This window comes from Giraffa tippelskirchi, chromosome 13 (genome assembly GCF_054371585.1).
Source record: "Giraffa tippelskirchi isolate mGirTip1 chromosome 13, T2T-mGirTip1v1.2.pri, whole genome shotgun sequence".
Lineage (NCBI taxonomy): Eukaryota > Metazoa > Chordata > Mammalia > Artiodactyla > Giraffidae > Giraffa > Giraffa tippelskirchi.
In genome coordinates, this window is record NC_137287.1 from 107,814,873 (window position 1) to 107,837,777 (window position 22,905).

Genomic DNA, 22,905 nt, shown 5'->3' on the forward strand with positions numbered 1-22,905 from the left:
CTCTGTGCTAACTAACACCATCCCTCTCTGTGTAGTACTGTACTATATACTTATACCATTATATTAATGGACTACAAATATACCTTGAGGACAGGAACTATGCCTGGATCACTTTTATATCCCTAGCACCTAGCAAAGGGCCAGGCAGAGAGTAAACAACCAATTAGGTTTGTTGACTTAGTGAAAGTAGTGTAAGGAACAAAATAAAAATAAGCAGGAATATTACCATCTTTAAAAAAACTTTTTTTTTTTTTTTTTAATTTAAACAATCTAACCACATAATTAGAGGGACCTCTCTGGTGGTCCAGTGGTTAAGAATCCATTTTCCAATGCAGGAGACACAGGTTTGATCCCTGAATTGGGAAGATCCCTTGGAGAAGGAAATGGCAACGCACTCCTGTATTCTTGCCTGGAGAATCCCAGACACAGGAACCTGATGGGCTACAGTCCAAAGGGTTGCAAAGAGTCGGAAGGACACGACTGAGCAACTGAGCATACATGCACACATGCTACAGGGCGACTAAGCCCCCACTCGCCACAAGGAAGACCAGTACAGCCAAAATTTTTAAAAAATTAATTAAAAATATCTTGGGACTTCCCTGATGGTCCAGTGGTTAAGAATCTGCCTTGCAATGCAGAGGACTCAGGTTCAATCCCTAGTCAGGGAACTAAGATCCCATATACTGGGAAGTACCTGCTGAGCTCAAGTGCCCCAACTGGAGAGTCTGTGGATCTAAACCAAAGATCCTGCATGACCCAGTGAAGACCCTGCCATCAAAACTAAGACTCAATGTGGCTAAATAAATAAATAAATTTTAAAAAATTGAAAATATCTTAAATAGCAAAGAACTTTTAAGCTTTGAATCTCAAATGGATAAATATACCTGAAAGCACTCTGAAGAGGGAAGACTTTTCCTTAAATCATATGGTAATTTGGTCCATTTCAAGGCCCTGACATAATTCTGCTTCTTATATGTGCCTAAGGCATTTTTCAATTGAGGTGAAATTCTCCCAACATAAAAATAACTATTTTAAAGTGTAAAATTCACTGTCATTTAATAAGTTTACAATGGTATGCAATCACCACCTATATCGAGTTATAAAATTATTTCCATCATCTCAAAAGAAAACCCTGTACCTGTCAATCAGTCATTCACTCCCCATTCTCTTCCTGGCCTGGAAAGCACTGAGAATATTAACTTTTAATGTTAATTAGTTACACTAATTTACACTAAGTTTTAATGTTAATGATACACTAAGACATTTAAAAGATATAAAGCAGATATTTAGAGACACAGATTCTAGATGGCTGCACAATTGTATCCGGTCACATAGAAAAGAGCACAAGTATAGATTTTATCCAGTAATCTCACAAAAACACCAATATTTTATTAACCATTTTATGTACATGAATATACAGCCTAGAAAACTGATAAAAACTCATCCAGATTTTCTTATAAAGACAACATACAAATGCTCATTTACATTTTGCACATTAATAATGACACAATAGTTATAGCTACATAAAAATATATACAAGGATTCAAGACAGACTTGATGTTATTTGGCTTGTAACATGTGTAGATACTACACAAAAAAAATGATGTAATTTTCAGAAAAGTAAAACGTGCCAGACTCACTTTTCTTCTTAAAATTTAAAAATAAAATTCCTAATAATCATAATTATTGATAATAGTTAATAGCCAAATTTTAGATTAATTCAAATTAGCCAGGGTTACTAGTTAAATGGGCTTCCCTGGTGGCTCAGACAGTAAAGAATCCACCTGCAATGCAGGAGACCTGGGTTTGATCCCTGGGTTGGGAAGATCCCCTGGAGAAGGGAACAGCTACCCACTCCAGTATTCTTGCCTGGAGAATCCCATGGAGAGAGGAGCCTGGCAGGCTACAGTCCATGGGATCGCAAAGAGTCGAACATGACTGAGCCAGTTTCACTCTTCACTAGTTAAATATTTAGCATTAAAAAAATAAGGTTTGCAGTTTAAAAAACATATATTTGATAAAATTTTCTCAAAATTAATTAAGAATGGCTTATTCATGTCCTTCCAGATTCTGGAAACACACTAGAAAAGTGAATACTGAACAGCTGATTCTTTGTAAAGTTGCACCCCTAGCCCTAGAAAACACCCTTAAGGGGCCAGTGATCAGACCCTAATGGGAAACTCATAATGCACTGATGATACTGAAAGCAAAGAGCAGGAGGTGATAAGCAGCTGTGTCATGGATGGAATAGTATAATTATAAGGCATGAGGTGATATTAACATGATTTTGAGAAAGGTTTCAACTATTCTTAAGGAATCAATTAGACATTGAGAATGATCAATCTTATAATGATCTAAAAAACAGTATCTTACTACCTCTTACTACCTCACTAATAGGAAATTTAGTCTCTAACAACTCTTTTCTGTATTTTACTCTACTGGCCTGAGAAGCAGTTTCCTATTTTAAGAGTTATATGATATAATCATATATAATTCAGTCAATGGTTTGGAAAACAAAGTGATAGTAGTTTTAAAAAGGAGCAAGTAGCTCTTTTATTAGGTTGTGACACCAGGCTAAGAGGCCTTAAGGTTGGAAAGCAAGGAGTGGGGTAGTGCATGGGTTTAAGTACAAACACGCTTCTGCTCAAGGAGAGGAAGGGCATGAGAAGCCTCTGGACAACCCACAGTGGTACCTAGATGTGGAGCACACTGGGTCAGAGACAGGCTCGAACATCATCCTCTGGCCTAGATGCCATGGAACCCAACCCCTGCTCAATATTAAATTGGGAGCACAAACATCTCAAAGCATACCTACCAAAAATAGATTATTCACCCTCTTATGACAAAGCCCAGAAGGAGAGGATATTTGATTATTTTAAAAAGTAAGCTAAAAAAATTATAAGGTTTCTCCTTACTTTGTCTGAAAAACTCAGAGAACAAATATTTTAACAATTCTATGACTATTAATATGCTTAAAAGGCACTTAAAACCATTCCTTTAACTGCACTTAAAACCATTCCTTTTTAAGTGAACTTAAAAATATTCCTTTACAATCCAACTCAAAATATACCTGTCAACTACATTTTGGATAAAAGTTAAAAAAACAAAAAACAAATCCACTTAACTTTGGTGTAACTTTTCTTGTAACTCAGTGATGTTTACTACCTTCAGGGTTGATTGTTTTGAAAGATAGAGCCCCAACTTACTGCAAAACAACCCGAAAGTGCTTTTACCACAGAAGTGAGGAGAGAACTAGTGGTTTGCTCTTTCACTGACAACATCCTGTAGTCGTTTAAGTAAAACATCATCATTTTCTTGACAGAGGCGTTTGGCAGGTGATTCTGCATCACCATCGATGGCTATTGCTCGCTTCTTGGTTCTCTGCTCACCTTGCCTTATCATATTGTTGATATCTTTCAAACTCTGTGCAAAAATAGAGGATATGTGTGAGTAAAAGGGGGAAGGGGGAAAAAGTAGCAAAGAACCAAGCTAACTGCTTTTTCCTACCCTTTATCCTCTATCCAAAGCTAAACACTGAGGAAGAGATTATTTTTTGAATCTAGGTCAACTTAATAAGGGTGCTTAGAGTTAATCTTTTCAGGTGATTTTAAAAATTGGATTTACATTATAGCAACAGTTCTTAACATGTGAACATCAGACCACAAGCAGCAGAGCATTTGGGAGCTTATTAGGAATGCAAGTTCTCAAGCCTCACCCTACACGGAATGAATCAGACATTCTAGGTACTGGACCCAGTGATCTCTAGTTTATCAAGCCCTCCAGGTGATTCTGATAAATCAAACAAACTTCTGTCAAGTTTGAGGTCTTTTTCCTGAAGCAGTGCTTTTCAAATTTCAATGTGCTTACTAATCATCTGGGGAATCATAATACGCAGATTCAGTAGGGTTGGTGTGAGGCCTGAGATTCTGAATTTCTAACACACTCCCAGGTGATGCTGATGTTGCTGGTCTTACTGTAAAACAGCCTTTGAGAAGTTGTTCTTGAACGCTGTGCATCAACACTGTCTATGGAATCTGCCTGCTAGAGCTTTGTGATTCAGTAAGTCTATGGGACAGGAATCTGTGTTCAACAAGCTCCCCAGATTCTGACCTATGATTGTGAAATTACTGCCTTAGAATTCAATTAGACCCATTTCTGATTTTATCCAAGAATTTCTTCTAAAAGTCCTTATATGAAATCAGCTTCTATGAATAGGAAATGCAAGTCTGTGAGGTATATCTCAGTAACTAAGTATGGCAGGAACGTAACAAATGCTTGTGGATCTAAATGAGTGAAGAAACTAATGAGTTAAGGAGCTGCCACGTATTTGGACTGAGTTACAACCTATCTCACTACAACTCCTTCCAGTTGGTAGTCATTCTGGCTTTTGGAGATACAATGAACACATCTACTTGACAGTCCTTGAACTACCTGAAAACAGCAATCATGTCCCCATTGGATCGTCATCATTAATGGGACTAAAGATGGAGGTGACCACAGAGCTGTCTGTGTAAGTCAGAAGAGGCCTCTGCTTTCAGACTTTTCCCTATCCCGGTTGCCATCCACCAAATGAACTTTCCCTTCCAAGGTCTTTCTTTACAGACTGTCCCCATATCTGACCACTTGCAGGTGCTGCCTTCTGGTCCTTCTCAAGATGGTGCCTGAGCAGGGACACACTGAGCTCTTGGTGCGAACTCCCCCAATACCATGTCAGTCATAATAGATTAAACTCCCTCAACTGGATACACTGCCCTTGATCACAGGAAACTTGCCATAGTAAGAACTCGTATTTATTTGCAGTAACTTTGCAAAAAAATGGGGTAAGATTAAAGATTACTAACTGGAAATCTGAAATCCAATTTTTAACATGGATATTGCCGTTCTGGAGTAAAGTTTGGGAGCACCTTACCTTAGAAGGGCTGTCATTGAATTTATACAGCAGAGCACTCCTTGGTGTAAGGCCCGACCCATTCTTGTGTGGGGACACGTAAATGGAGTGCTGCTGGGAAATGCGGCGTGGGGAGCCTGGCTGTTGCTTAATATGTGGAAAAGGAGAGAGTGGCGGAGCTTCCATCTGAAAAAACATAAAAGTAAAGCTTTTATAGGGCTTCCCTCATAGCTCAGTTGGTAAAGAATCTGCCTACAGTGCAGGAAACCAGGTTCAATCCCTGGGTCGGGAAGATCCCCTGGAGAAGGAAATGGCAACCCACTCCAGTATTCTTGCCAGGAGAATCCCATGGGCAGAGGAGCCTGGCAGGCTACAGTCCACGGGGTCGCAAGAGTCAGACACGACTTAGCGAATAAACCACCACCAAAGCTTTTATCAGATGAAAGTTTTTCTTTCTTTTTTTGAATCCCACCATATTTTTTATTCTACACTCCCCTCCTCCCCACAAGGGTGAAGGATCAACATGGAACTTTTTTTTCCTGTACTATCTGGTCCCATCACTTCATGGGAAATAGATGGGGAAACAGTGGAAACAGTGTCAGACTTTATTTTTGGGGGCTCCAAAATCACTGCTGATAGTGACTGCAGCCATGAAATTAAAAGACACTTATTCCTTGGAAGGAACGTTATGACCAACCTAGATAGCTTATTTAAAAGCAGAGACATTACTTTGCCAACAAAGGTCCGTCTAGTCAAGGCTATGGTTTTTCCAGTGGTCATGTATGGATGTGACAGTTGGACGATGAAGCAAGCTAAGTGCTGAAGAATTGATGCTTTTGAACTGTGGTGTTGGAGAAGACTCTTGAGAGTCCCTTGGTCTGCAAGAAGATTCAACCAGTCCATCCTAAAGGAGATCAGTCCTGGGTGTTCACTGGAAGGACTGATGTTGAAGCTGAAACTCCAATACTTTGGCCACCTCATGCAAAGAGTTGACTCATTGGAAAAGACTCCAATGAGTTGACTCATTGGAGGAGAACGAGACGACAGAGGATGAGATGGTTGGATGGCATCACTAACTCGATGGACATGGGTTTGGGTAAACTCCGAGAGTTGATGATGGACAGGGAGGCCTGGCATGCTGCAATTCATGGGATCACAAAGAGTCGGACACGACTGAGTGACTAAACTGAACTGAACTGAATTAGAAGTCAGTTATACCATAAGAACTTATTATGGCTGAAAAAAATTAAAAAATGATTCATTAACCCTTGTTTTCCAACAATTACTAATGGATAAACTAAAATTTATTTTTCTGGATCTATAAGGAAATCCTGAAGGATTCTGAGTAAGACACCAGAAGCAGTAAGTCAAGAGCATAGAAACTTCATGTCCATGCTCAGAAAGTGAGGCAAAGAATAATTTATGTCCTAACATTTGCAATAAGGATCTCTCTCCACACACACATTGTTGTTGTTTAGGTGCCAAGTTGTGTCCGACTCTGTGTGACCCCATGGACTGCAGTGTCAGGCTTCCTGTCCTTCACTGTCTCATGGTGTTTGCTCAAATTCATGCCCATGGAGTCAGTGATGCTAGCTAACCATCTAATCCTCTGTCTCCCCCTTCTCCTCTTGCCCTCAATCTTTTGCAGCATCAGGGTCTTTTCCAGTAAGTTGGCTCTTCACATCAGGTGGTCAATGTTAATAGAGCTTCAGCCTCAGCATCAGTCCTTCCAATGAATATTCAGGGTTGATTTCCTTTCGGGTTGACTGGTTTGATCGCCATTCACCTTTGATCACCAAAGGTGTCTCAAGAGTCCATACATACATACCCACAACCAGATTAGCAGCACAGAGAATAAAAGAGAGGCAGAGGATTCTGTGGGCCAGCAAGAAGAGTCCAACAAGGAACAAATCTCTTAATAAAATGGTTAAGACTTTATGCCCAGTGGTTTAGTCACTAAGTCATGTCTAACTCTTTCGACCCCAAGTACTATAGCCACCAGGCTCCTCTGTCCATTGGATTTCCCAGGCAAGAATACTGGAGTGGCTTGCCATTTCCTTCTCCAGGGGACCTCTCCAACCCAGGGACAAAATTCCTGTCTTCTGCATTGCAGGGAGATTCTTTTACTGACTGAGTTACTAGTATAAAGTATAAGACTTTATACTGAAATGAAAAGGACTCAGAGATAAAGTGAGAAGGAACTGCACTTTTAATAATCTATACAATGTTCTATTCCAAGCATAAATGGGGATGACTCCTTAATTAGTATTTCATTCATCATCTTCACTTGAAGCTAGGAAAACTAGTTTTGTTTTTTTCCCAATTAGCTGATGTTAGAGATATTCACAGTATAGCACATGGTGGGGGGATGTGTGGAACTGAGGGAGGAGGATGAGTAGTCATGGCCTCTGAGGATAGTCAGCTCATATTCCTTGAAAAGGACAAGGAAAGAAATGTAGAGACACAGACACATATATAGCTACTGCCTGAATGCAGCTTCTACTAGGTTCCTCTTTCTTATAACTGAAGGCTGTTCTCCTGGGAACCAACTTCAGCTTATACACTGATAATACTTATAAAGGCCTGCTGGTAGTGTCAAATCTAGATTCGGTATAAAAATTTCTTAGTGTTGTTTCTATTATTGATTCAAGCCTATTTATTTCCTTTTCTCTTTATCTTGAGAAAAACATTTATCTCAGAAATATAACAACAGAAATCAAAAACAAGGGAAAAAACCACCAGAACTGTTTTCATTTTTCCATGTTCCCATTGAGTCCTTTTCCATATGCATCCATAATTTCTAGCAACATATGATTACAGTATGGATGAAATTTCCATGATTTCCTCTAGTATGTTTTATCATAGCCTTAATCACTCTGATTAATCACTAGCATGTCACTAGCATGTTTTCTCCTGTAAAATGTATCAGTAAGGCTTTTACTTTGAAATACTTATCTACCAAAATAAACTCATAGTAAACCAATTATGAGTACAGATATTAATAAAGTAGTAAAATAAAAAACGTACCACATGGTCCTGATTTGACAAGTCGTATTTCAATGCAAATGACTTCACTCTTCCTACATATATTGTATTGTAAAATTTGATAAGATCACCTCTTTCCTCTTTCACTGGTCCACTGGAGCAGTCAGGTGTTTTTGTAGCATCTTCCAAGTCTGTTAAAAGAATTCAGTGTTGTGATAGGTGTATCTTAATCTATAATTTGGGGATCTGAAACACAACTCTCTCTACAATATAAAAGCGAAAAAAATCAAATAAACCTAAATCTTTATGCAAGACAATGACTATTTTTAGAAAAGTTCAAAAATCCACCTATATTATGGATAAATTAAATTGGAAACTTGAGAAATACAAACATGTGAACTTAAGTTGGTACTCTATTCTCTAGATATCACTTCAGCAAGAATGTTTTCACAACCATACCTCTGAACCCAATGTCACTGGTGACTCTCAGAGCGGCACCAGCCCTGGGTTGAAATTTACCTAAACTGAGCTTCAGAATATGGATAGCAGTGGCAAATCCTGCGCTTCAGATAACAAAAGGGACTGCAGATATTCTTACTGGCTCTTTGGAAAGTGGAAAGACTCTAAAAGGTAAAGTGTATCCTCAAAGGTTAAGGAAGAAGCAAGGTGAATTGCTTATGTTTACTATTCTGCAAATACATGGCAGGTGACAGGTGTTCAAAAAGCCTTATTTTCTCATGCATAACAGGAACTTAGTGCTATCTATAGATATCATCCTCAGCTATAAAATTATAGCTTGCCCCAAGGTACTTTCATATTTTTAGTGTAACTCTAGGGTAGCTTGTGACGCCAGGCAGAACTTTATCCTATTCTTTTTTTGGGGGAAAGAGAATTACAAAACATCTTCTACTTGTACTGACAAGAATCACCTAGCTCTGGGTTGAAGTTTACCTACACTGAGCTTCTTGTACAGAGCTAAGAAAACTACTGGCAATTAAAAAGAATTCAGCATGTGAAAAAAATGTCTCATTCTCAATACATTGGCCTGCAAACACTGAGAATATGGGTAGAAGCATGTTTCCACCTTAGTTTTCCCTGTAGCTCAAACAGTAAAGTGCGAGCCAACAATGCAGGAGACCCAGGTTCGATCCCTGGGTCGAGAATATCCTCTGGAGAAGGGAATGGCAATCCACTCCATTATTCTTGCCTGGAGAATCCCATGGACAGAGGAGCCTGGCGGGGTACAGTCCACGGGATCACAAAGAGTCGGACACAACTGAGCAACCAACACTACTACTACTACTACTACTACTACTACTACTACGCTTCCACCTTAGGAAAATAAGAAAATAAGAAAACTCTTGACATGGTCCAAGGGTGAGGCTGCCACAGGGAATCTCCCTGGGGAATCTCAGTCCCCATTTGGATGTCTTTTTTACTCCTGTTATTTTTGCAGGATCTTAGTAAGGCAGAAAAAGCTATGTGATCAATAAGTTGAAAAAATGCCGCATATTATAGCCTTCTCTTAGGAATTCAGAATACATGTTAGTATAATAAAGGCTTAGAGAAGTTTTGCAATTAGAAAAAAAATACGTTCACTTTAATTCCATACTTCTCAAACTTTCTATGCATGACACTTCTCCATGCATTTCTATGCAATTCCTCTTCACCATGACACTACCATCCTGGGGGACACTGTTCCAAGACAGTAAACACTGGCTTAGTTACAGCAGTTGTAGGTTATTCTTGTTACACAGATCATTAAAAAAAGAGTCGAACTAAGTGAAACAAGAACAACATTTAGCTATTTAGTATTTTTTCATTTCAAAACAGAAAACAAGATGTCAGTTATCCTTTAAGCTGGAAAAAGATTTCTACATTCTTGCCTCTTCAAGGACTTTGGCATTCAGAAATTAAAGCCTCAGTAGGCCTGGTGACCATCTTACACCATATACATTAGGAGACAGAACTTATGAAAGACTGGGAAAGAGAATGAGATCTTCCTGCTTGGTGCTATAATTGGTTCAAATCTGTTTTCCCTCAGAGGGTAGAAGGGATCTCTGCCTAATATAATTTGAGGCACATGGTATATATTTGATATATATATTTGTGAAATGAACCAATGAACTATATATGGATTCATAATTTTCCCTACTGTTCCCATGAATAAGAGGAATGTCTTTTCTGGATTATCATATAACACTGTCAAGCAATTAAAATGTGGTTTTATAAAAAACTGTCAGTGAATGAGAGAAGCTCTTAGAAAAAAGGAGATACTATCCACAGAACTCTGGAGAGAGATGCTGAAATTTATAGCCTGGATCTCTGACTTCAGAATTTTCAAAGGATCTAAAGTGAAAGTGGGAAGGGAGAAGGCAAATTATTCCAGGGCTGCAAGTGGCCAACAAACGCAACCATAATACGTGGTTAGTTTCATATCCCAGGACAATATAATTGCATTCAGGGGGAAAGAGACTGAGAGCATAGTAGACACGCATTTCTCAGGGGAACTGGTTTCAGAGGAGCTGCTCAAGTGACTGATGCTGATTTCTTTGCATATAGTCCTTAGTCTTCAGTCTGAGAAGAAACATATATAGTGAGTTTTTACCTTCTGAAACTGGAGAAAGTAAAGAAGCAAAATTATTTTAGGATGAAAGTAAGAAAGATCAGAATTTATTTGTAAATTCAAAGGTCATGTTGAGATGTGATGGGCTTGACCAGTGCAGCAGCACTTCCCTGGAGTAAGCATTTGGTATTTGTTGTGTATTTCTCCTACCACGTTCCTCCTTATCCTCTCTTGCTCCTCACTGTAAAAGTGTGTAGGCTGCGGTGCCCTTGACCTCCAGTTATGCAAAAGTCACCAAGCACACACCAGTTTAAAACTACAATGCTTTTAGACCATTTTGGCACTTTCTTATAAGCTCTAAAAGGCATTCATTGTAATCTAAAACCAAGGAAACCTTGTTTACAGAGACAATCTAAAACTAGACAGCCACATCTGGCTGTCTATCTGGTGACCGTAAAATAGTTCCAATGTGAATAAAGTCACTTAATTATCAATTTGCAGTTATCAGGCTTATACATCTCCTATGGAAACAGAACTTTTGTCCCTTGAGAGGATTTAACTGTTTTTGTGTGTCTGACCTAGTTTTCAACATTTAAAGGATTTTATGTAAGGAATATGGCCTTAGAAAAATTAGCTTTAAAAAAAAGACATTTAAAGAGCCATACTCATTAATAAGATATATTTTATACTTCTTATAAACAAAATAATAATAACTACTACTTACTAAGGCCTTACTCTAAGAAGGCCTTGTATGAAAACACCACACATGCATCTTTTTTTAAAAAAATTCTTAAGCCAAGCCTCGGAGGAAATATTGTAAAGTTTTCAATTTACTTAAGCATTACGTTTGCGTCACTTAGATTAAGCTATAATCTGGATCTCTCAAGTGTTCTAATCAAAATGCTAGTCTGGGGTGCTCTAACATGATAATGAAGGCACAGGCCGAGCATCCAGTTGGTGTTTTAACAAGGAAGCTCTTTCTCCACAGGTGGCTACTATAAATAGGGTTTCTATTAGGCATATCTCAATCAAAGACCAATGCTTTGATAATTAACATACTTGACATCAGAAGTAGGTTTTTATTGATGAAAACAGTGATCATTTATTAAGTATGTCTAATCCTAAAAATTGGTCTGTGTTGAGGAAAATTAGAAGTACTTAAAATAAGCAGATCGCCAGGTGCATTTCTTTACACTAACAATGAAAAATCAGACAGGGAATATAATCCAACAATCCCTTTTTTAAAATCGCATCCAAAAAAACAACCCAACAACAAAAAACTTAAGAATAAACCTCATCAAGGAGGTGAGAGATTTATATACTGAGAATTATACAACATTCATAAAGGAAACTGACGATGATTCAAAGAAGTGGAAAGATATCCCATGCTCTTGGACTGGGAGAATATTGTTAAAATGGCATGCTACCCAAAACAATCTACAGATTTAATGCAACCTCTATCAAATTACCCATGACATTTTTTCACAGAACTAGAACAAATAATTCTAAAACGTATATGGAACTATAAAAGACCCAGAATTGCCAAAGCAATCTGGGTCCATGATCTTAGTTTGTTTTTAATGCTGAGTTTTCAAGCCAGCTTCTTCACTCTCCTCTTTCATCTGCATCAAGAGGCTCTTTAGTTCCTCTTTGTTTTCTGCCATTAGAGTGGTATCATCTGCATATCTGAGATTGTTGATATTTATCCCGACAGTCTTGATTCCAGCTTGTGCTTCATCTAGCCTAGCATTTTGCATGATATACTCTGCATAGAAGTTAAATAAACAGGGTGACAATACACAGACTTATCCTACTACTTTCCAATTTTGAACCAGTCAATTGTTTCATGTCTAGTTCTGTTGCTTCTTGACCCACATACATGTTTCTCAGGAGACAGGTAAGTTGGTCTAGCAGTCCATTCATTTCTTTTAAGAATTTTCCAGTTTGTTGTGATCCACATAGTCAAAGGCCTAAGTATAGTCAATGAAGTAGAAGTTTTTCGGGAACTCCCTTGCTTCCTCCATAATCCAACAAATGTTGGCAATTTGATCTCTGGTTTCTCTGTCTTTTTTAAGCCCAGCTTGAACATCTGGAAGTTCTTGGTTCATGTACTGAAGTCTAGCTTGAAGGATTTTGAGCATAACCGTGCTAACATATAAAGTGAGCACAATTGTACTGTAGTTTGAACATTCTTTGGCATTGCCTCTCTTTGGGATGGAATGAAAACTGACCATTTCCAGTTCTGTGGCCACTGCTGAGTTTTCCAAATTTGTTGACATATTGAGTGCAGCAGTTTAATAGCATCATCTTTTAGGGTTTTAAACAGCTCAGCTGGAATTCTGTCATTTCCACTAGCTTTGTTCATATTAATACAATGTTTCCTAAGGCCCACTTGATTTCATACTCCAGGATGTCTGGCTCTAGTGAGTGACCATACTGTCGTGGTTATCCAGCTCATTAAGACCTTTTTGTATAGTTCTTCTGGGTATTCTTGCCACATTTTCTTAATCTCTTCTGCTTCTGTTAGGTTCTTACCATTTCTGTCCTTTATCATGCCCATCCTTGCATGAAATATTCCCTTGGTATCTCCAGTTTTCTTGAAGAGATCTCTAGTCTATATCCATACAAAAAGAATTGAATTTGGCCCGTGTGGCCTTAAATGGGATCAGATTCTAGGACATTATTATTAAAGCATTTTTTCATTAAGACCTTAAAACTTAAGATCCCAGTAGACACCATAATGATCATGGATATTTGGGTAATTTACAAAATGTCTTTGACCCAGTCAATTTTCTTTAAGAATTTACCCTAAGGATGTGGACCAAAGATCAACTTACAATGATGCTCCTCACAAAGCTGTATATGATTCAGTTCAGTTCAGTTGCTCAGTTGTGTCCCATTCCTTGTGACCCCATGAATCACAGCATGCCAGGCCTCCCTGTCCATCACCAACCCCCAGAGTCCACCCAAATTCATGTCCATCGAGTTGGTGATGCTACCCAGCCATCTCATCCTCTGTCGTCTCATTCTCCTCCTGCCCCCAATTCGTTCTCAGCATCAGGGTCTTTTCCAATGAGTCAACTCTTTGCATGAGGTGGCCAAAGTATTGGAGTTTCAGCTTCAACATCAGTCCTTCCAATGAACACCCAGGACTGATCTCCTTTAGGATGGACTGGTTGGATCTCCTTGCAGTCCAAGGGACTCTCAAGAGTCTTCTCCAACACCATAGTTCAAAAATACCAATTCTTCAGCGTTCAGCCTTCTTCACAGTCCAGCTCTCACACCCCTACATGACTATTGGAAAGACCATAGCTTTGACTAGACGGACCTTTGTCGGCAAAGTAATGTCTCTGCTTTTTAATATGCTACCTAGGTTGGTCACAACTTTCCTTCCAAGGAGTATCTTTTAATTTCATGGCTGCAATCACCATCTGCACTGATTTTGGAGCCCAAAAAAATAAAGTCTGGCACTGTTTACACTGTTTCCTCATCTATTTCCCATGAAGTGATGGGACCAGATGCCATGATCTTAGTTTTCTGAATGTTGAGTTATAAGCCATTTTTTTCACTCTCCTATTTCACCTTCATCAAGAGGCTCTTTAGTTTTTCTTCGCTTTCTGCCATAAGGGTGGTGTCACTTGCATATCTGAGGTTATTGATATTTCTCCCGGCAATCTTGATTCCAGCTTGTGCTTCTTCCAGCCCAGCGTTCCTCATGATGTACTCTGCATTTAAGTTAAATAAGCAGGGTGACAACATACAGCCTTGATGTACTCCTTTTCCTATTTGGAACCAGTCTGTTGTTCCATGTCCAGTTCTAACTGTTGCTTCCTGACCTGCATACAGGTTGCTCAAGAGGCAGGTCAGGCAGTCTGGTATTCCCACCTCTTTCAGAATTTTCCAGTTTATTGTGATACACACACTCAAAGGCTTTGGCATAGTCAATAAAGCAGAAATAGATGTTTTTCTGGAACTCTCTTGCTTTTTCGATGATCCAGCAGATGTTGACAATTTGATCGCTGGTTTCTCTGCCTTTTCTAAAACCAGCTTGAACATCTGGAAGTTCACGGTTCATGTATTGCTGAAGCCCGGCTTGGAGAATTTTGAGCATTACTTTACTAGTGTGTAAGATAAGTGTAATTGTGCGGTAGTTTGAGCATTCTTTGGAACTGCCTTTCTTTGGGATTGGAAAGAAAACTGACCTTTTCCAGTCCTATGGGCACTGCTGAGTTTTCCAAATTTGCTGGCATATTGAGGGCAGCACTTTCACAACATCATCTTTTAGGATTTGAAATAGCTCAACTGGAATTCCATCACCTCCACTAGTTTTGTTTGTAGTGATGCTTTCTAAGGCCCACTTGACTTCACATTCCAGGATGTCTGGCTCTAGGTGAGTGATCACACCATCGTGATTATCTGGGTCGTGAAGATCTTTTTTGTACAGTTCTTCTGTATTCTTGCCACCTCTTCTTAATATCTTCTGCTTCTGTTAGGTCCACACCATTTCTGTCCTTTATCGAGCCCATCTTTGCATGAAATGTTCCCTTGGTATCTCCAATTTTCTTGAAAAGATCTCTAGTCTTTCCCATTCTGTTGTTTTCCTCTATTTCTTTGCACTGATCACTGAGGAAGGCTTTCTTATCTCTCCTTGCTATTCTTTGGAACTCTGCATTCAAATGGGTATATCTTTCCTTTTCTCCTTTGCTTTTCACTTCTCTTCTTTTCACAGCTATTTGTAAGGCCTCCTCAGACAGCCATTTTGCTTTTCTGCATTTCTTTTCCATGGGGATGGTCTTGATCCCTGTCTCCTGTACAATGTCACGAACGTCCATCCACAGTTCATCAGGCACTGTGTCTATCAGATCTAGTCCCTTAAATGTATTTCTCACTTCCACTGTATAATTATAAGGGATTTGATTTAGGTCATACCTGAATGGTCTAGTGGTTTTCCCTACTTTCTTCAATTTAAGTCTGAATTTGGCAATAAGGAGTTCATGATCTGAGCCACAGTCAGCTCCAAGTCTTGTTTTTGCTGACTGTATAGAGCTTCTCCATCTTTACACCTACATATAATTATGTATATAATTAGAACAACCTAAATGCCTCACACTGCAGAATTAAATAAATTACAGTACCTATATACACATGCACACATACATCTACATTAAGTAATGGAAAGATGAGACACGAAAAAGGATATGGGCAGAAGAGGCCTTTTCATAATTTATCAACATATGAATACCAAATATTTGATTTTTATTTCTTAAAAAAAAATTACTAGAGCCTTAAGTCTTAGCATGATGGTGCAACAAGGTGACCTTGCTGATGGTGGCATAATATCTAATATACTTATTAATGAACAGGACATTTCCTCGTCTCCTCAGGCAGATCACTGACAGCTGTCTTATTTTTCCTGTCATTCAGATTTAGTTTCGAATTTTATTGTGTCTTTACACAATAAATGTGTACAAGTATATACAATATTAATGTGTATAAGTATACTTGGAAACTTCTAAAACACAATTAACAGAGGACAAATTAATGGTTTCTATACACAGTCTCTGTGGAGGGAGGTACCTGACCCATACTTATTTCAAAGTCACTTGTTTCTTCTCAAAACACACATGCATTATCCACCTCACCTACATAAGTAACTCCAAGACATCCACTGTAGTATGTATAATATAACCAAAGGTGTACTACACATAGAATGCTAAATTGGGCAACTTACCACAATCTGTCATTTCAAAATCACCATTCAGGTTTTTATTGTATGCCAAAACTTCTCTTGGAATACTTTTCAATAGTACACTTCTATAGACCTATAGGTCATAAGGGAAATAAAGGACTGTTGAGTCACAAATAGGCACAGGTTAAGCAAAACCAAAATAAGAAAAGCAAGATATCAAGCCAATTAAAAAGTATTTGTCTGTATGGGTGATAATTAAGGGCAAGATGTTATTAGCCTGGTAAATGTAGATTACGGCAAACATCTTAGAAAAGGAGCTACTAAAGCAGAGCCTACCACCTGAAATATGCCATTTAGGAGGTTACAAATTAGAAGAATTAAGTAAGCAGCAACTAAACACTGATGAGCAAGTTTTGCCAATTAAAAGCTACTTAAAAGATCTGAACCTATTCCTTCTTCCCTTTAATTCCTTATGTGAGACTCATTTGATCTCTCCGGGGCTTGCTTTCCTCTTCCAATCCCATGCCAAATCTTTCCAGGTGGCCACATGAAAATCTGTCCTCCCCACCCCCCAAACTGTTTTTAACCTCCAGGATAACTGAAAAGCATGATTCATTCTCCCTCATCCTATGGATAATGGTATTGAGAGAATTTTTAGGAAGCTGTGGCATGACTTTTTTCTTTGGCTGTGCTGGGTCTTTGTTGTGGCATGCTGGCTTTCTCTAGCTGCGGCGTGTCAGGGCTTCTTTTGGTGCAAAGCGTGGGCTCTAGACTGCATGGCTCACTAGTTGTGGATTGTGGGCTCTCTAGTTGTGGCGCATGGGCTTAGCTGCCCCATGGCATGTGGGATATGAATTCTCCTACCAGGGATCAAACCCATGTTCCCTGCATTGGAAGGTGGATTCTTAACCACTGGATCATGAGGGAAATCCCCTGACCCAATTTTGACCCACATTAACTTTGCCTTAATGAACTTAGGGATGTTCTGAACCTCTCCAAACTCTGCTCCTGAGCAGTTTTTCTGAAGAGGCCCAGAAACCAGGCCTCTTCTAGTCTATCACAGGATATAAGAAATGCCTATACTTGGCTCTTCTAATATCTCTATATTGCTAGCAGTGTATTTGGGGCTTCAGTAAAGAAGTGAAACTATCTGTGGGGCTCTCCTACAGAAGGGTATGGCTACTAGTACTGGGGCCAGGGTTATCTCAGCTACTATTTCTCTCTTCTAGTCTAAGATGGCAGATCATTGGGGCCAAAGAGGAGGCCAATATGCTCCTTTAGAGCAATCAGGCTGTTGAATGGCCAAAGCCTTACAATAAACTAATCCTGTGTTCTTCAGAACAACAATAAAAATCATGTAGAGCTAACAGTTATTAAATGCTTACTATGTGCCAGGCCACCATGCTAACATTTTATATTTCCATGACTGAAATGTTGTATAGAATTCTCACCAGGGCTATTATATAAAAAATGCCTGACATCTATTCAAATTCAAAGATGCAAACATTAAGATTCTTAGCAGATGGAAAAAAGAAACTAGACTTAATATATCCTCAAATTTCACTGGATTTAAATATCATCAGAGAATCAAATCTCATATAATTAAAGAATATTAGTATTATAAATACATTTCATTAGATTTTCTAGTGAAAAACATCCCCACTCAACAAATGGACATATGGAATAAGAGAATATGTGAGAAGTACATGCAAATATGTAGATTAGTCAGAAACAGCAAGATTTTTGGCTTCTATTGAAACTGTTTTTGATTAAAACTGTCTCAAGTTTAATGGCATCCATAAAACCAAAATATCTATAGTAAACCTAGAAAAGAAGTTTACCTTTTATATGACTTGTCAGCAGAGAGATAGTACAAATCTATTTTGGGACAGGAGGAAAAATAATATAACTCACGTGACTATTAGCTTGGGGCTGATTCCTATAACTTTTCATTATTTCTTGAAAAGTTCTTTCTTCTTTTGTTACCTAAGGAAAATAAAAACCTCATTCATCAATTGCTTTTAAAAGAAAAATGGCTCTAAACAAAAACTTCAATTACCAGTTGGCATTGAGAGCAGTCTTGCAGAAAGCTATTAACCCCAGGCCACTCTATAACTAAATACCACTACCATTTATGACTTCTACTACCTTAAAAGTTCAGGCTTTGTGGCCTGTGGGAACTCAGCTAATAGTTTCATTAATCAAAAGCACTAAGATTGTTATGGTATAACTCTACTGAAAATTTATTTCTTTTTTTAACCACAAAACGCCTTTCAAAAAAGAACATAAGAAAACTCAGATCCGCTGACTCTCCTGTAGTCTTCAGTTTTATTAGTTTTTAAGTACTTATTTAAAAGTGGATACAGGCAACCTTCCATAAAAAAGAATTCAGAATAATGATACTGATGATGGTCAAGGATCTCAGAAAAAGAATGAAGGCAAGGATCGAGATGATGCAAGAAACGTTTAACGAAGACCTAGAAGAACTAAAGAACAGAGATGAACAATAAAACATCTGAAATGAAAAATACACCAGCAGAATAACTGAGGCAGAAGAGCAGATAAGTGACCTGAAGACAGATTGGTGGGAATCACTGCTGTGGAACAGAATTTAAAAAGAGTGAAAAGAAATGAAGACAGTCTAAGAGACATCTGGGACATTAAACATATCAGCATTCCACATTATAGGGGTGGTCTCAGAAGGAGAAGAGAGCGAGGAAGGATCTGAAAAAAACTTCAAAGAGATAGATAATAGCTGAAAAACTTCCCTAACATGGGAAAGGAAACATTCACTCAAGTCCAGGAACTGCAGAGTCCCAGGCAGGATAAATCCAAGAAGGAACATGCCGAGACACACACAGTAATCAAATTGACAAGAAGAAGACCAAGAAAAAATATTAAAAGCAACAGGAGAAAAATGACAAGATACAAGGGGACTATAAGTTTATCTGCTGATTTCTTAGCAGAAACTCTACAGGCCAGAAAGAAGTGGCATGACACATTTAAATTGATGAAAGGGAAGAACCTACAATCAAGAATACTCTACCCAGTAAAGCTCTCATTTAGATTTGACAGAGAAATCAAAAGTTTTATGGACAAGCAAAAGCTAAGAGAACTCAGCACCACCAGACCAGCTTTGAAAAGGTCACAACTAGAAACAGGAAAATTACAAATGGAAAAGCTCACCCGTAAAGGCAAACATACACGAAAGGTAGGAAATCATCCATACACAAATATGATATCAAAACCAGCAATTATGAGGAGACAATAGGAATGCAGGATATTGGAAATGCACTTGAAAAGATCAGCAACTTAAAACAATCTTGTTTCTACATAGATTGCTATAGCAAATCCTCATGGTAATCACAAATTAAAAATCTACAACAGATACACAAAAAGAAAAAGGAATTGAAACACAACACTAAAGTTAGTCATCAAACCACAAGAGAACAAAAGAAAAAGGGAACAAGAAAAAAACGTTTTGCAACTCTGTCTCTTGATATTTTTGTATTTTCTATCTCTATGTGATACATTGCTTTTTCATTCCCACAGTTCTCTATTCTAATCTATTGAGTCTTTTGGGGTTGGAATTTTGTTTCCATCGAAATTTCACTTGGTTTTCACTCCAAGTTTCCTTCAGTTCTTTTTGACATCTTTTGGGTCCTTTTTATTTTTAAAAATTTTTAAATTTTTAGGTCCTTACACTGAATCCTTTTAAACATATTAACTGCCTACTTTGAGGTCAATAATTTCATTACCTAAAATTTTCAATATCTAACCTGCTCTAAACTTTATCTGTTGACATACTCATATTGGTTCCTTGAATGTTGTATAATTTTTGATTTTTTAGTTCTACTTTAGTAAGGGTTTTACTTACGTGAATACTGAATGGCTTAAGGGTTGAGTGTTTCATGTCTCAAAGTAGTTTGCTTCTGCTGCGAAACCCAGCGGTATTATCAGTTCTGGGACAACTTTGGGTTTTGGTGTCGTTAGCGTACTGACTTTGGAGATTCTTTTCTTTTTTTTAGCCTTGCTGTACATCTTACAGGATCTCGGTTCCCATCAGGGATTAAATCCATGCTCTGAGCAGTGAAAGCATAGAGTCTTAACCACTGGACTCCCAGGGAATTCCCTGGAGATTCTTAGAATGGTAAATAAATGAAATATGCATATAGGTGTGGTTTTAAAAGTGGAAAGAGTAATACAAATATAAAGGATTATTGGTATGGATGCCAATGTAGCATGTGACTATAAAAGGGGAATAACTATGCGGACTTTGGTGTTGTATGTTATTTAGTGGTTGTGGAATAAATGCATAAAAATTGTAACCATACATGGAAATTAACTCTCTAAATTATAAACCCAAGGCTGGTTTTTAGAGTTCTGGTATCCTTAAGAGAAATAATTAAAAAATAATAATAACTTTAAAAAAGGTTAATTAACAATATTTATTAATATATATTTTGTATAGTGATTTTAAAGAGGCAATGTGAGAAGGAAGTCACAAATGAGTTTGAAAATATGTCCTTTGCCTCAAGAAGCTGAAAAATTAGGTTGTAACATGCTCATCTGCTAGGATCTGTGGCCAATATGATCAAGACCAAAGTTACACATGATTGTTTCAGACACATTAGAAGTTTTAAAACCAAGTAAGATATGCCATTTTATGACTTAAAACATGTTGTAGCAACTAGAAAGTAAAATGCTCTTCTGAGATAATGGAATAAATCACTAAAAAGGAATATAGAAGCTATTTTACATCAAATTATGAATCAAGAGATCACAGGCTGTCACTAAGTGTGTAATTTTGGCCAAGTTACTTTCAGCTCTGGGTCTCTGTTACTCACTTAAAATGTAATGATCTAAAATGATTACTTTAAAGTATAAGATTAGAGGTGTTATAGGGGTGGAGGTGGAAATGGTTCTCTATTAATAGTGTGGAGACCCAATTACTACAAATGGCCTGTAATTGCATTATCTGGAATTTACCACCTAATTAATGAAGGTGGGCACTGTTGGCTTAAAGCACTTAAAGTAAACTAATGAGCACAACAGATTTCCACCTCATGCTTCAAATATAGGTAACTACAGCAAGGAGTTTCCCCCAACTTATACATTACCTTTGCCATGATGTAAAAGGCACAAAGGAGGAGCTGATCCAAATGTCTGTCTTTCATCAGATCAGGGCAGTGAACTAAAGTGAATTCAAAACATGTCCATATCTTCCTTCTTAACTCATTTGAAACATCCAGTTTTAAACATAAATCACGTAAGCGTACACTTGCCAAATGATAGACCTAAGATGAAAGATAGCACATTGATGCAAAAAAACAAGTAAATAATTTCTCAAATTTATGTTTTACCATGGAGATGGGCTTTTAGGTCAAGATTAATAAACACCTAAGGCTACTGATGCATTAAGTTACATAAAATACCTATTTTACAGTATCAGTTCACTGCTGTGACTAAAGAAAATATATTACAACAAAACTCTCTTTGTAAAACTACCCTACACAATTTTTGGGAAAAGATGCTTTGTGCTATTCTATGCTGTCCACTATGTAAAGCAAAAAATACTAAAACTAAATGGCTTGATTTATCAGCATTATGACAATTATAAATACATAACTTTTTAAGAAATCAGAAGTCTCTTTTTTGGTTCAGGTAAAATGGCTAGAAAGCCTAAAATGTCACATAATACACTAAAATGTTTGACTTCAAAAATGAGTCTGAGAGCAAAATCATTAAAAAAATTCCCCTATATTCTACATTGTCTTTATGAGCACATGAAAGGAATGTTAAGTAAATGAGACACTAGGTTTTACTGTTGATGTTTATTGAGGTATAACTGACAAAAAACATTATTAGTTTCAGGTGTACAACATGAGTCAGTATTCACACATACCGTGAAAAGATCACCACAATAAGTCAACATTCATCACCACATAGTTATAATTTCTTTCCTTGTGTTAAGAACTTTAAAGGTCTATCCTGTTAGCAACTTTCAATATGCAATATGGTGTTATTAACTATAGTCACCATGCTATACATTATAGCCCCATGATTTACTTATTTTATATCTTCCAGTTTGTACCTTTTGACTCCCTTCATCCAACCATTTCACCCACTCCCTTGCCCCTAGCAACAACTAACCTGTTCTTTGCATATATGAGCTTGTTTTATAGATTCCACATATAAATGAGATCATGTAGTATTTGTCTCTGTCAAGTTGTTTTTAAATATGTCAGAGTAAATTCAGTTCAACGCCTTTAATCTTTTATATACAGAGTCTTTATATGAACTGATACTAATGCAAATGACCCAAAGGTCCTGAAAGATTCTAAAATGATTTCTTATCATCCAAAAAGCATTCTGTTTGTTATTTTAAGAATTGGTAACCCTATTGTGATATTCCTAAACTAGACTATTCTGTTTGAACTAAGGCTTTAAATCTAAACATTCAGGAGTAAAAATAAAAGGGTAAGGCATTCTTTACATCAAAGTATCTTTTGAGAGGGAAAAAAATTTACAAATTAGAGCTTTAAAATGATTTTAACTATCCAATCACTAATCTGATAGGAGAAGATAACAGATATAGCCCTAGCTAGAAGGATAAAGTACTACTTGTTAAGCATCTTTTACAAAGCTAATCCAATGACTTCCTCTGAAGCTAATCTGATATACATCCTCTGAAAGGCTGCTAATTCTAACAAAAAATTCACAGTAAATTCTATTCAGGCATAGGACACTAGTATCACACTGAGTTCAGCATGGATA

General features: G+C 37.6%; 1 protein-coding gene across 7 annotated transcripts in view; it reads right to left on the reverse strand.

Moving 5' to 3' along the window:
• RBL1 (RB transcriptional corepressor like 1) overlaps nucleotides 1-22,905 on the reverse strand; it is an 85,852-nt gene that overhangs the window by 21,257 nt on the left and 41,690 nt on the right. For 4 of the 7 annotated variants that reach the window (XM_081560164.1, XM_081560160.1, XM_081560165.1 and 1 more), the window contains 6 exons: nucleotides 21,249-21,425; nucleotides 18,043-18,114; nucleotides 16,171-16,261; nucleotides 7,916-8,064; nucleotides 4,910-5,074; nucleotides 1,355-3,423 (listed from right to left, as the gene is read on the reverse strand). In XM_081560164.1, coding sequence (XP_081416290.1) covers nucleotides 3,253-3,423; nucleotides 4,910-5,074; nucleotides 7,916-8,064; nucleotides 16,171-16,261; nucleotides 18,043-18,114; nucleotides 21,249-21,425 — 825 coding nt within the window. In that variant the 3' untranslated portion in view covers nucleotides 1,355-3,252. Of the gene's footprint in view, nucleotides 1-1,354; nucleotides 3,424-4,909; nucleotides 5,075-7,915; nucleotides 8,065-16,170; nucleotides 16,262-18,042; nucleotides 18,115-21,248; nucleotides 21,426-22,905 lie in introns of those variants that run through there. The other 3 variants (XR_014073908.1, XM_081560161.1, XM_081560162.1) reach the window with 2 other exon arrangements.